Here is a 14005-nt window from a genome sequence, read left to right as displayed (position 1 = left end):
CAAAGTTATCTGGGTTGGAAGAGACCTCCAAGGTCACCCAGCCCAACCTCTGACCTAACACTAACAGGTCCTTTGTTAAACCATATCTCTGAGCTCTACCTCTAAACATCTTGTAAAGACCTCCAGGGATGGTGACTCACCCACTTTCCTGGGCAGCCCATTCCAATGCCTAACCCTAACCCTTTCAGTAAGGAAGTTTTCCCTAATATCCACGTGTCTTTCCTCACTTCCTCCTGGCTGAAGCTCACGGGGTCACCTCCCACCCAGGGAGCACATCACCCCAACACTTAGCCCTGTGGTGACACAGGCACCAGGAAAGGCTGTTCTGCTGTTCCCAGCTCCAGGAGCTTGCACTGCATTTTATCTAAGATCAGAAAGACATGGACTTCCACAGAGGTAACAGTAGTGATACGTGCAGGTAGTGACCTGAAGTGTGGCAAACCACATCTAAATTCCCACATGATCCTTTTCTTCTTCCCCTCTAACACAACAGCAGCTTTCACACAGCACAGAAATGCAGGTGCATTCCTAGAGGCTAATGGGCAGTGGAAGGCAGACAGGGCTGTGATCTAAGGGCAGTTCTGTCCTTTTGAGGAACACATGGATAAAGCATACCCACTCATTCCCCCAGGAAGCCCGGTTTCCATTTTGATAACTCACGTCTGATAAGAACCTCAGGCAATTGCTTCAAGAGCAGAGAGCATGAAAAAAGTAATCTTACATGAGAAGCATTGCAAGTGTCTGCTCCTGATAAACAAGTCATTCCTTAAAACAAGCACTACCACCTGTTTTCTTTAGAGAAAATCAGAGGCTGGCTTTCAGAAGGTGGCCTCTGCATTTTGTAACTCAAACCCAAAGGCATTCGGTCAGTTATTACACAGATAAAGATCAGATCAAGGCAGTGCAAACCAAGATCTATTTAAGGGTTTATATTAACCAACTTGGAAAACAGCTCAACTAATCTGCAGCCAATCATTTGGACCAAGCCTCAGAAAAGCTAAACTAAACACACTGACACACAGTATAGCTTCAAAAGATTTATTTTCAGTCTTCAAAGTAGACTGGTGCTGCTCTTACAATTTTTCTCTCTCCATTGCAGTTTTGGTTTTCATGCAAACAGTAGTGAGAATGTTTTTTAAATAAAAGTGCAGCCTTTGGCAGGAACAATAAGCCTAGTAGAGTTAATCATCTGTATTTTCCTTTAAAATTTATTAAACTGTGATTTTAAGAAGTTAAAAGCTGCCAAGAACATTTAAGAAAAAAAATGGGGAAGGGCAAAGAGCAAACATCTGGATTCCAGAAGTTGTGTATAGAGCAAGAATCACTGCAATAACCAGAGCGTGGATAGCACAGTCCCAGCTACACCTGGTCCCAGCTCTTACTCTGCATTTACAGCCACTCTTTGCAAGCTTGAGGTCTTACATAGCAGGAAAATGTGCCCAATAGTCCCACGGGACCAAGCTGAAACACATGCAGAGAAGTCTGCAAAATCAGAAAGAGCAGCTGCATGAAGAAAGATCCTCATCCTTAGCTGGTCTGGAAAAAACTTGCAGGGCTCAGAGTTTGGTCACCCAGCTTCCTTTCACCTGAAGCTTCTGTTTCCCCCTAAGCCTTCCTGAGGGGCTGCAAAGGCATAACAGCAGGCTTGTTTCTACACCTGATGGACAAGACAACTACCTGTTCAGAGATTATGCTCCTGGTCAGAGACTTAAGCGGAGATTTATTAGGAAGACGACCCTAGATTAGCTCTAATCATCCTCACGTGCTGGTGTTGGGCTCCCCTCCCCAGGATAGGGTTGCAGTTTGCCCTTTTTCAGATCAGGGATGTGACTTCCCTTGCTGTTTGCCTCTCTTGCTATGGCTGATCAACAAGCCTCAGAGGCCAAGGAAAAAGCAGAGCAAACCAGAAAGGGGCAGGCAGAAAGACCTAAGGCTAAACGGGTCAGTGGCTTTTCCTCAACTGAAAGAGAGACTTGGCAGAACTTATTTCTTTAGCTTCCAAGTACCTCGGTTTTCACATGGGTTTATCCACCAGGATTGCCAGACTCCTCCAGTCTGTCAGCCTTTGGTTTATAGCATCCTGTGGAGGGTTCTTGTCTTTGCCTTGCACCCAGCAGTCAGACAGCTCCTACCTGAAGACAACTCCTGCCCACTGCTAATCTAATTTCTGGTAGAAGCCAGCAGGATATTGGCTGCAGGGTTATCTGCAGAGCACGTTCCTGCTGACAGCTTAGGTTTGACCCTGTCCTAAGGCAAACTACAGTGGAAGGGCCTGATAAACGGGCCTCCAGAACAGAAGGGCACCTTGGCCCTAGTATAAGCACCTGTGATACGCATTTGGTTCAAGGTGAAGCCCAAACAAAAGTCCTCACGGAATTTAGCAGCTAAAGAAATGTTCCCTTACAACATCCTAGCCTCAGCAGCAGACAAGGGTCTTCCAGAAGCAGAGGACCCAGGCACATCAAGGACATCACATGCTGGTTGTGCAGAACTTACTCCCAGGGCTGATGGGGACACTGAGATCTGGGACAAGGATCTGAGTATGGGGACACAGGAAAACGATTTTTTGTTGTTGTTTTAAACAGCTCACTTGGCTCAGCCCCAAGATCTGACTGCAGGATGAACCCAGGGAGCACATAGAAGCCTTTCTGTGCAGTGAGCCGTGCCCACTTCCAAGCTTAAAGCCCCTGCCAGCAGACCTCTGGTGTCAGTGCACCTCCCCACCTTCACCCAGCACACACCTAGGCTACAGAGGAGCTTGACCTGGGCTTGATCAAGCCAGGAGGGAAGAACTAAACCAAAGTCAGGAAGCACACGACAGAGCAGAGAAGGCACTTATTTCTTTGCACCAACAAAGCTGCTGTAGGGGCTCCAGCAGGGAAGCACTCCGTGTCTGGCAGAAAGGCCCTTCAGGAACCTGTTGTGACAAGCACAGCTCTGAATCTGTAAGCTGGGAGGAAAGCAGCTCCTTTTCATGTGAGAAATGCAGGAAGGGCAGAGGAAAGAGTAAGATCAGATTATTTTTTTTTTTTTTTTGGTCTCACAGTACACTTGGTGCTACAGCTTCTAACAAATCGTTAGCTAAGGGATGCAGCAGAAAGATCCAAGCTGGGGACTCCAGCTTCCCTTGCTGTTCCTCTAAGGCAGGTTAGTTGAAAACTAGGACTGTCCACGGTAGAGTACCAAAGCACAGGTAACCTCTGTTACAGGCCAGCAAAGCAAACAGTGCCAATTTCCCAGCCTGCTCTCTTCAAGGGAGGCTGGCTATGTCTCTCTCGGGAGGTGGACCAGAAGGTTTTGGGTTGCTTTCATTGGCTTTTCCTTCAAACATCATAACCCTGCAAAACACAACAGATAATACAGATTAAAAAAAAAAAAAAAGCAGGTGCCTCTTCACTCATCACAGGGGGGTGGGATTATCTTATTTGCTGAAAAATAGCATCTGCCTTCTGTACAATGGGCATCTGATAATTAACAGAGGACAGAAAGCCAACAGAGGGCAGTGCTGCCAGCTCAGCAGGCAGCTTTGCCTTTCCAGCAGCTTCCAGGAGTGCGTTCCCAGAGCCTCTGCCCGTTTCCCTCTCAGAGCCCAGAGGATTAGCACATTTTATTTAGACAGCCACTTCCGAAATCCCTTGGGCACACACTGCATGCCAAGTGCTCCTGATGCGTCAAAACAAACACCAGCCCTGGCCCACCTTGTGTATAACCATACAGCACAACATTCGGAAGCCAAACCAAGCAAGCAACGGCAGTTACAGCCAGGAGAGAGGGCAGAGACGAGGAGCAAGGCAGCAGCTAGAAGAATCCCAAGCATTTTGCAACCACCAGCGCTGCCTTCCTCCCTGAGGACTGCAGCTACGCTGGGAATGCCAGCTGCCACGCTGGATCAAAGGACTGCGCTGCTCTCGGGACGAGTTTTACATTTCTGCTCCTGCTCCAAACAGAGTCCAAGAGACAAAGGGGCATCTGTTTGTCAGCAAAAGAAGGGACCCATCTGTGAAAGCTGCCGCAGCTGGGAGGAAGGATGGATGATAAGGGACAGGCTGCAGGCTCAGCCTGCTTCAACGGAGAGAGCGGCAAGGGTGTCAGAAGTGCGTGCGCTTGGAAGTGGAGCATCCCAACATGCAGACAGAGCAATCAGTGGGGAAAAGGAGAGACCACCAGCAAGCACGTACCAGCTCGGAGGGAACAAGCTCCAGTATCCTTCCTCCCAACCTGGGAGAAAGCTGGCTGCCTTTCTAAAGCTGCCTTCAGAAAGGGGCAAGCGGGACGGAGAGGAGCAGCTCCTATTCACGGTGGTAACAAACAAAAGCAGGGCCAGCCCCTGTGGCTGTGAAAGGAAAAGCCAGGCTTCAATGGGGCAGAGATGGAGCCAAGAGAACCCACCCCGCCAGCAGCAGGAGCCAAGCAAGTGTTGGGAAGCCATTTGGTACGGCAGGACTCTCAGAGCCCTGTCAGGAGGGCAGAGGCGGCCGTGGGAGGCGAGTGCTGGCAGCCAGTAACACAAAACCCTTCCCAGCACACGCCAGCTGTTTGAGGCACGTCTCCTCTCCACGTACTGCCCAGCTCCCCAAAACGGGGCAGGAGGGAGCATCCTGTGGGCAGCAGGAACCAGCACGGCTGGGGTTTGCAGGATCACCATTCCCTGCTCAAGTCCTGCCTCCCGTGGCGTGAGGGTCCTCCTGTCCCCTCCAGGCCCAGGGGACACGCACAGCTCCACCTCCACCGGGCAGGGCAGCTGCTGCCCTTCCAGCTCCCCCAGCACGCCGCTCGCTTCCAGCCTCTCCCCCGTCCCCTCCCAAGGGCACTCACAGCTTCAGTACAGCTGAGCGCTTGCCAAGCATCACGTTGACGAAGTCCTGGTAGGAAATGGTCTCGCTAACCCCGCCGGTCACCTCAGAGATCATCTTCTTCAGCTCCAGGTGGGTCTTCGGAGCCCCCATCTTCTCCATCATCCTTTTGACAGACATCAGATCTGCAAGAGCAAGGCGGTGGTGCTGTGGCAAGGGGATCACACTGAGCCCAGACCAACCCTGGGGGCACAGGCTGGAGTTCCCAACTCAGACCCTCACTTGTGGACCCTCCCAAAACTGATGGCACGAAGCTGCCAGCTGAAAGCAGAGAGAAGCCCCCAGCAGAGCCCACTGCCGTACTGGCAGCGAGGAGCATCGCTTCCTATTTGTGCAGCTCGAGAATAAAAGCCCCACGCGCTGCAGAGAAGGGACAACTCCCAAAGTGATCCAAAGGCACGCAGGGACACTGCTGCTGAGCTCAGAACGGTGCCAAGAATCACAAGGACGAGGAGGGGGGAGGAAAACAACACCGGGGTTAAAGCTGGAGACAAACAGGCTCTGGGAGCAGGTGCCCCTGCCCATCGCCACAGGCCATTTCCTTCCATTGCTCGCACCCTGCCGCCAGGACCTGCGGCCCCTTCCCTCCCGGAAAGGCTTTGCAGCCCGGAGCCAGGCTCCTCCAGCTCCCCACAGGTTCAATTTCAGCTCAAGGACTGGTGGAGGAGGGGAACGAGGCAGGAGCCTCCTGCAAGGGCACAGCATGCAAGCGCCTGCGCTTAGGCGTCTGCTCCAGGCCTGGAGAAACCTGTATCTTTACCTAACTGGTGCTTTCCAGCCCCAAAGCAGGGCCATTCTGCTGGGCCCGACTCACACCCAGTTCCCATTTTTCCCCTCTGCTCCCTTCCCACCACAGGGAAGAGCTTCCCTGCACTGGAATCGCTCGTGGCTTTACACAGCTTCTGCCTCGAGCCAGGCAGAACTCAGGGAACTCCAAGCCTGCATTTCCTCTGGAAATGCTGAGGATTGGAACAGAAAGAAGCAGGGAGTCAGGAGGAAAACAGGGCCAAGAAGAGCTAGGATCCTGAAGCAGGTGAGGAGAGACTGAGAAAGTCGAGGGGCAGGGGCTGGAGAGCCAGGAAGCCCCTGGCTGGGTTTCAGGAGCTCAGCAAGGCCAGACCCAGGAGCAGCCCATGTATTTTTCCTCCTCAGCAATGCAGAGGGGAGCAGCAGACACAGCAGCAGACACCATCCCAGCAGGCAGTCCCTCCTCCAGCCCAGTAACAGCGTCCCTGCGTCACTCACCGATCTCGCCTTGGTTGTTCAGGTCAAACTCCATGTACTTCTCTGGAACAGACACAGAAACAAGTTAGCAGGTCAGAGCTGCTCCAGCAGGGAGACAGAGCAGGGGGCACGCAGGGCTTTGGAGCTCTGCCTGAGCGGAGCAGGGAAACAGAAGGTTTGGGGATATGACTGATACACTGCAGAACGCAAACAGCTCAGGGGAAGACAGTCTCAAGACCTGGTTTTAACACCCCTGTCTCAAGTCCAGGGCTCCACAGTTAAGTGCTCTTTAATTGTGGCCGCTTTTCAATTGAGCTGAAAGAAAACACTGGCATGAGAACAAGTTATCAGCTAGCCATGAGAAGCGTTAAAAGGCTTCCAGCCAGAAAAACAAAGCTCGGGAACAGCCTCCCAGAAGGAGTAGCAAGAAAAGCAAAACCCTGAGCGCTCCCAAGACAAAGCTTGATCGGATTAGGAGGGGGATTAGGTGACGTGGTTGCCTGCAATAGTGAAGGACAAACCCCGCAGCCCTCCCAGCGCCGTGCTGTGCTCCCAGAGCAACACCTGCCAGCAGGGATGCTCGAGGAGCACGTCGAGAGGGTGAGGCCAAGAACACACCAGGGAGCAGTGACACTGGAGCAGGCTGTTTGCCCTTCCAAACCAGGCGGCTCCAGCATCCTCAGAGAAAGGCAGAAGCTGCTCAGACAGCCTGGATAGCATTGCAGGAAGGAAAGCTGGCGTGCTGTAACAGCCAGAGCACTGCTCTGAGCCAGGAAACCAGGATTTTAGTCCTGGGCAGCTTCTGATCTTTCAGAGGCACACCTGTGCTTCCTACCCCCCCCCGCTAGCTGTTCCCCATTTAGCACATAAGCTCTTCAGGCAAGGATTTGTCTTACCGACCATGCGGCTCCTTGTGCCACAGGGGGGCCCCCACCTTAACCTCAATTCTGCTAAATGCAGAGAGCAAGATGCCTGCTGCCACCAGCCATCCGTACACAGCTGGAGAAATCTCCACTTGCCCTGCAGTTAGCACTCAATCCCCAGCAGAGCCTCCGAGGGCTCAAATTAAGTGAGAGCTCCCAGGCTGCAACTTCCCCCAAAGGGAAAGAGCCCTTGGCTCCGGGAACACCAGCAAGCAGACGAGCGTGCACTGAGAAGTGGCAGGCTAATTTAAGGAGCCGAAGGGAAGAAGGGATATTTCACACATCAGAGCGTGCCCCAGGACTCGTGCTTCTGAGCTGGGTAAGCTGAAGTGAAGGGCAGCCACGGACAGGAGGCAGAGGCATGAATTTACCTGGGTCTCAGCTGTGGATTGCTGTCAGGAGCTCAACACGACAGCTCTACGGGAGTACCAGGCACAAGCCAAAGCTGTGCTTGCTCCAGGCAGCAACAAGGATCCCCCTGGAGCATTAACCAACCCTCCCTAGATGAAATTGGGGCTGTCACACATCTGTTTAGGGGCTGAAGTGATGCTGGATGCCCGCCAGGCTCTGCCCCCACTGTAACAACCTTGTGCAAACCAACTGCCACCTCCCCAGGCAGGGGTCGGGATCCCCAGCGTGCGCCCAGGGACACACACCCTGCTCCGCAGCGCCTGTGCCCTGCACGTGTTTTCCTTTCTCCTCAGCTGACGCTGAGCCAGGAGCGTGGAGAACAGAGGCAGCTTTACATCACCGTGCGCCCAGCCTCGGCTCACACGCCCGTGCTTCCCTCCCACCCCAGCTGCAGGGATCTGGGGGGGGCAAAGCCATGCCTCGTCCCTCCCCTCACGGCTGCATTGACACAAGCACGGAGCGTGCAGGGGCTCCCAGGGCTCTCTGTGGGGAGGGTGGTGGAGAAGAAACACTCCCCCCATCACCACACAATGAGCCGATTGTCGGAGGAGCCGGAGGAGGCGTTGGGAGAGTGGGACAGGCCACGGAGGCAAGCTCCCGAGGCAGCAGGAGGAGATGCCAGGGGCTCCTGTTACAGGGAACTCTGCGCCTTGCGACCCTACGGCTGCAGCGTTTGAAGAGCCCCGGTTGGGATGGGAAAATAACGCAGGGCCGCAGCCAGAAGTCAAAGCCACACAAGAAGTCAACAGAAAGAAGGATGGGGGAGCACAGGAGGCTCCTAGCAGGGTAAAGGAGCGCTAAGCCCCAGCCAGCTTCCTCCATGCTGCACTGCGAAGCCAAAATTCACAGGGCAATAGCAGGCAACGCCTGAAATGGAAGCGGGGTCAGGCTTTATTTGGCTAGAGCCAGGCTGAGGACAAACCTTGAGGGCACGGTGACGCAGGAGGCATGCTCTCTGAGAGGCCGTGGGGGAAGCAGCTGACTTCAGCCACTGCTTGGAAAGAAACTGGCTGCACCCAGAGCAGCCCTGCTGAATCCTGACCTGTAACTACTCAGGGACGAGCTCTGAACACCGAAATCAAGCTTTCAAGCTGTTTCTGTCCCCCAGCCACCACGTGGCCCAAATTTAAGCTCCCAATCTGCCTACACCTAGGAGCCAGACCTGCTTGGGGCAGGACTACACAGGTCAGTGCTGCTGGCTCTGGTACTGAGGGGCTTGGGAAGGACCAGGGCAGGCTGCAGAAAATTCTGGGGAGAAAAACGGCCTCAGCTCCTTCAGGAAGGATTTAAGACCTCTGCTCTGTGGGCAGAGGTCCTCCTACTCACTGGAAAAAAGTCCAGCTACTGCATTGTGCATTATACCAGCCAGCTTGTCTAGGTACTGAGACAGAAACTTCCCTCCTTGGCTGCTCCCGGGGGGCTCTGCCCACGCAGCAGGTTTTGCAGCAATAGCAGCCTCCAGGCAGGATGTCTGCATGCTGACGTCCCTGCCCTGCAAGAGGGGGAAGCACAAAGGCTCAGGTGGGAAAACCACCCCTGGGGAGTTTCATCAAGTTCCACAAGCAAGGGAAAGGTTTCTGTCTCGGCTCAGTCCCGTGTGACTTACTCAGCAGAAAACTTCAGGCTGGTAAGAAGTTAAGTGCTGAGGGAAATAACGTGTCCAGAGCGACCAGGCTGCCTGACCACCAGCTCTCACCTTTGAACACCGCCAGCTTCTCCTCCAGGTCTTCTTCATCACTGAACTTGGGGTCACAGAGGAATTCCTAAAACAGTAAAAGTATTCCCAAGGTTAAAGAAAGGAAACAGCGTTACCCAAACCACCTACCCAAATCCCAGAGGGCCGTATCTGCTCCTCAGTGCCAGGAGACTTCCAGTGGGTCAAACCCCACCAGGCCTCAATAACTGCATGACACCCCCTGACACCCCTCCTTGCTCACCCGAGGTTTCAGCCCCCCAGCCTCTGCTCAAGCACACACAGCACAAGGGCCAGGCACAGCAAGGACTCCTATTCCTTGCAAAAAGCACTCATTTCAGAGACTTGAAACTCTCAGGTGAACTCTGAGGGCTGGCAAATAGAGCAGGCAAAGTTTGCAGGACATCACACACCCAGGAGAGGACAGGTATTTTGTATTTTGAGGGAAGGGGCAGGGCTTCCCCTTTCTCAGACTATCTGTCCATTCCTCCCATCGCTCTGCTCAGGCTGGGGAGGAAATCCCAGGTCGGTTTTGGTCACTTGTCCCTAACTCCACCTCAAAACCCATCAGGTACCCACGAGAACAGAGCTTGCAGGGTCAGCCTCGCCACTGTGCCCTGCCAGCAGCACCCTCGCAGCCAGCAGCAGCAGGTCTGGGTCCTGCCCCTGCCCTCCCACACCTCCCAGCCCCACGCAGCGCAACGCCTCGGTCTGTGCTCAGCAACAACACCGCATTCTTCAGCGCAGAAATCATTAACATCTGCACAGCTCAGGCACTGCTTGTCCGGCACAAAACCCCTCCGGGGGCTGCGGTGGAGAGGGCTGAGGCTGCTTCCTGCTCGGTGCCTTTGTTTCTCACCAGCTATTTGTGCTCACAAAGGCAGGATGGGGTCCCCAGGAGATGAGGATCTCCGGCACTGGTAGTACTGGGGCAGCACCACTTGCTGGTAACGAGACCACCCGCAGCCCACCCTTCGCCAAATCCTTTCTGTGCAGCCAAGCCAAGGTAGGAAGCCCACCTGGACAGAAGTGTCAGCCCCTCCTAAACTCCAAACGGGCCACCAGAGACCCCCCCGAGTAAAGTGGCATGACACAGGCTTCCCTCAGCACCACGGGCACAAACTCAAGCTGAGAGCCGTGGAGAAAAGCAACGTTCCCAGTTCCTTCTTTCACCCTCCTCGGTGAACTCGCTTTCCTTTATCTCAGCTCTTTCTACCCAGGAGTATCAAGTGCCAGCCCCGCACAAAGGCACAATTGGGCTTTGAGGCCGGGGCTCAGCCAGCAGCAGAAGTCACCGGAGAGCAGAGTCGTGTTACCTACCGCCACTGCAAGGGGAACTTGCCAAATCCCGCTGAGAACCAGAGCCGAGCCAGAACATCACCAGGTCGTGGCCTCATTCCCACCCCACAGAAGCAGCAGAGAGCTGCAGGACAGGGGACGAGAGAGCAGAAGGGAAGGCTGCACCCATGCGGGATGGCTGGGGACACGTGCCCGGGGTCTGGCAGCACGGTGCAGAGCAGGAGGGGTGACACCAGGCACGCACCCAGCACCCAGACCCCCTGCACCTCACCCACAGGAGCTGCAGCTGCTCCCAGCTGAAGGAAGCAGCAGGGGGATGCATTTCAAAGGCATTCCACCCTGGCATTGTATGCGAGCTGCCCTGCGATAAGGCCAGCGCTCACAATTAGCACGCAGGAATGCGGTCCCCAGGGCCTGTGACTCAGTCACTGCCCAAGCGGCCGAAGGTCCTCCCAGAGCCCTTTCTTTGCTAATGCTCCCATTTTAAGGGGCTTGTACTATAATAAGAACTGCTTAAAAATAAGCCCCGGCCTCTCCCCTGCTTCTGCTCTTTCTTGGAGAAAGAGACTTTTCCAGGCCAACAAATGCAGCTACACGAATCTCAGCTACCTGTAAAACAACCTGAGCAAAGGAGACCCTTCCTCACCCCCCTAAAAGGGCTCTGACAGGGGGGCCAGGCTCTGGTCAGGCTGTTTAGGTGCCCGAGGGCAGAGGCTGTGAAGTGGCTGAGGGATGTCCGTGCCTGCCCTGGGTGCAAGAAGCAGGCACCTGCTCTCCCGCAGGCTGAGCTCCCTGCACCCCCGTGCGTTAAGAGGGTAAAGCCAGGTTGAAACTAATCTGTGCTGGATTACGCTCACCACCTTGATGCACGAGGCACAGCAATGTGATCGCCGTTCCCCAGGAAGGGGGGAATGGCCAAGAGGGGTTCCCAGAGGAGAGCTTCAGGCTGGAAATGAAAATTCAATCCTGGGCTCAGCTGTCTTGGAGCAGCATGTGTGCACTCTGGACATATCCTGCCAAACACCCGCATCCCACAGAGCTCAGGGGGAGAAAGCGGCCAGGAAAACAGGGCTGGGAAGGAGCTAGATGTTGGGATGAGACAATGAGATGACACCCGATAGGAATGAGGGCTGTGGGATTAGTTTGCACTCAGAGTATTTTATTAGTTTGCAGTCCTGGGGCTGGTCAGGGCTTAGGAAACCCCCTCCCAGGCTCCAGGCACGCTGTCAGCCTGGGTCCATGCACAGCTTGGTGTCGGAGGGAGGTGGGAGCTGGGAGCTGTTTCACCCCATGGCTGCTCCCAGCAGCAGGTACAGCACACCCCTTTCCTCCCAACCCAAGGGGAAGCTGTCCCCTGTAGGGACACTTCGGGCCCACTCGCCCCCCTCTGTGGGGCACCATCCCACCTGCTCCGAGCAGCCTGTTTGAAAGGCCCCTTTTTAGCCAAGTGCTCCCGTTCTATGGCAGCACCTCCTGGTTTCTAATCACCTAATTCCCTCCCCAGTGACCTACATAGCCTCCACCTCGGCTGTCTCACCCTGCCAGGCGTGCATACCAACACTTTTTGCTGTCCCGTTAACACAAGGACAAGGAGCCCACCACCTCCTCGGGGCTCTCGTCTTTGTGTGGCTCTGATTTCCCCACCTGGAGCACCACGAGGCCACCAGCTGCACCACCAAGGGTGCACCAAACCCACCAAGAAAGGACCCTAGAAGCCCCATAATTGATAGTTTTGAGGTTAAAGCCTTTTTTTCACTCCCTGAACAACTCTTAACCAGGAGGGTCGCCAACAGAGCCACCTCCACGAGCCGTGCCAAGCCCCCAGCTGCGGGCTGGACGTGCAGCGGGGGCAGGCAGCCCGGACCCCTTTGCTCTGTGCCAGGAGTCACCGATCCCCTGCCCAAGGCTGGGGGACACCCGAGAGCCCCGTGTTCACCTGCTCCTGCTGTGGCTGAAGAGCAGAGCAAGTCTGGAGAGCTCCTGGCTCCCGGGAAGGGAACTCGAGGCAGTGGACACGGCAAAGAGGAGGGCGAAGCCCTTTGGGAGAACAAGGGCACCCATTCTTGCTGGGGCGCCTTCCCCAGGGGAATTCCACAGCACCCAGCCCCACAGCACCCACAGGCACAAAGGCAGTGCTGTGTGGAGCTGGAGGAGCAGGCAGAGGGGACACAGACCCCCCAAAATCCCCTAAGCACAGTGGACGCAGACCCCCCAAACCCCCCATACATCTCCCTCACCCCACACCCAACACCCCCCCGAGCGGGGTGGGGGACACCTACCCCTTACAGAGCGGGCACCCCACTCACTCCCCCTCACCCCCCTTCACCTTCCTCACCCTCCTCTCCCTCTCCCCGACCCCTCCCCACCTTGTTGATCTCCTCCAGCCGCCCGTCCTGAGGCGCCCTCCTCAGCCCCCCGCCGCTCGGCCGGCGCGGAGCCGCCATCTCACGGAGCCGCCCCGCGCCCGCCACCGCCTTAAGTAGGGCCGGGCCGGGCCCCCGCCCCCGCCCTTAACCCCTTCTGTCCCCCCCCCAGGGTCACCTCAGGCTTTTTTCCCCTTGGGGAAGCCAGCCCTGTACCCGAGGGGGGTCTCTGTGGTGTTGGGGAGCCGACGGCTGCGGCCCCGACGGGCGGGACGTGGTCGGGGGGCTGCTCCTCAGCGGTCCTGGGGGGGCCCCCGAAGCCCCTCAGGGCTCCCTGGATGCGTCCTGCAGTGGTGTCGGGGGGTGTCAGTGCTCCCTGGGGGTGGTATTCTGTTTTAGGGGGCGTTATTCTGTTTTAGGGGGCGTTATTCTGGCCCTGGGGGTCGTTACTCTGCCAAGGGGGGTCGTTTTGCTGGCCCAGGAGGTGTTATTTCTGCCCCGGGGGTGTTATTCCAGCAGAATAATAAAAAAATAAATAAAATAAATAAGAAGCTGTTGTCTGAGAAGCCCAACTGGGGGCAACCCAGTGCTTCACGAGCCCCAGCACCCCAACCAGCTGCATTGAAAGCCAGCACGGGCACAGCCTGCAATCCTCCTGCTGTCTCACACACAGGTGGATGGGCAGCTGTGTGTTATATTCAGGATTTTTAGCGGATACAGCTCTAGGCAGGCATCACCAGCTAAAAAAAAAAAAAAAAAAAATTAAAAAAATCAGTTCCAGGAAGAGCAGGAGGGAGGATGCTGCGTTTTCAGCAGCAGGCGCGAGGCAGAGGCTTGACATTTCTGTTGTGTGTGATGGTCGGTGGCGTGTAATTGTCTTCCCAGGGAGATGGTGAGCGGCTGCGGCTCCCTGCCCCTCGGCCCAGCCGCCTCATGCTGCTCTCACTGTCTCCTGGCTTTGCTTTTGCAGAGCTGGCAGCGGGCTGTAGGAGAGGAGCCCCCGCCACTGCCCTCCTGCAGCTCGGGCACCCCAACTCAGCTTTTGTGCAGGTAGGAGGGAGATAGGTTTGCTCGGGTAGGAAAATCCCTTCCAGAGCCCTAGACCCACAGGAGATGGCACAGAGAGAAGGTCTGTGGCAGCGGTTTTACAAATAGCATTACACAAGACTTTAGCAAGCCTGGTTTCCAGCACCGTGAGTGGAAGAGCACAGGTAAAGCGAGTTAAAAAGTGAACTGTGC

General features: G+C 55.4%; 1 protein-coding gene across 1 annotated transcript; it reads right to left on the bottom strand.

The window, feature by feature from the left end:
- Positions 1-1024: 1024 nt before the first annotated feature.
- AIF1L (allograft inflammatory factor 1 like) lies at positions 1025-12862 on the bottom strand. Its single transcript, XM_032200258.1, has 5 exons — positions 12770-12862; positions 9108-9174; positions 6099-6140; positions 4816-4978; positions 1025-3338 (listed from the first exon to the last, which is right to left on the bottom strand). Exons 1-5 carry the CDS (start codon positions 12845-12847, stop codon positions 3251-3253), a joined length of 438 nt encoding a protein of 145 aa, XP_032056149.1. The 5' UTR covers positions 12848-12862; the 3' UTR covers positions 1025-3250.
- Between the last annotated feature and the right edge of the window lie 1143 nt (positions 12863-14005).

The sequence above is a fragment of the Aythya fuligula genome, chromosome 19, assembly GCF_009819795.1.
Source record: "Aythya fuligula isolate bAytFul2 chromosome 19, bAytFul2.pri, whole genome shotgun sequence".
NCBI lineage: Eukaryota > Metazoa > Chordata > Aves > Anseriformes > Anatidae > Aythya > Aythya fuligula.
Note: the sequence above shows the minus strand (reverse complement) of the source record. Positions and strands in the feature narration are given on the sequence as shown.

Excerpts from the sequence above, each read along its gene's own strand:
- AIF1L (XM_032200258.1), bottom strand. The coding sequence starts at position 12,847 with ATGGCGGCTCCGCGCCGGCCGAGCGGCGGGGGGCTGAGGAGGGCGCCT. Across the intron at positions 6,141-9,107 it reads GAAGCTGGCGGTGTTCAAAG|AGAAGTACATGGAGTTTGAC; the intron begins GTGAGAGCTGGT and ends TGTCTGTTCCAG. Across the intron at positions 3,339-4,815 it reads CGCTCAGCTGTACTGAAGCT|GGTTATGATGTTTGAAGGAA; the intron begins GTGAGTGCCCTT and ends TGTGTTTTGCAG.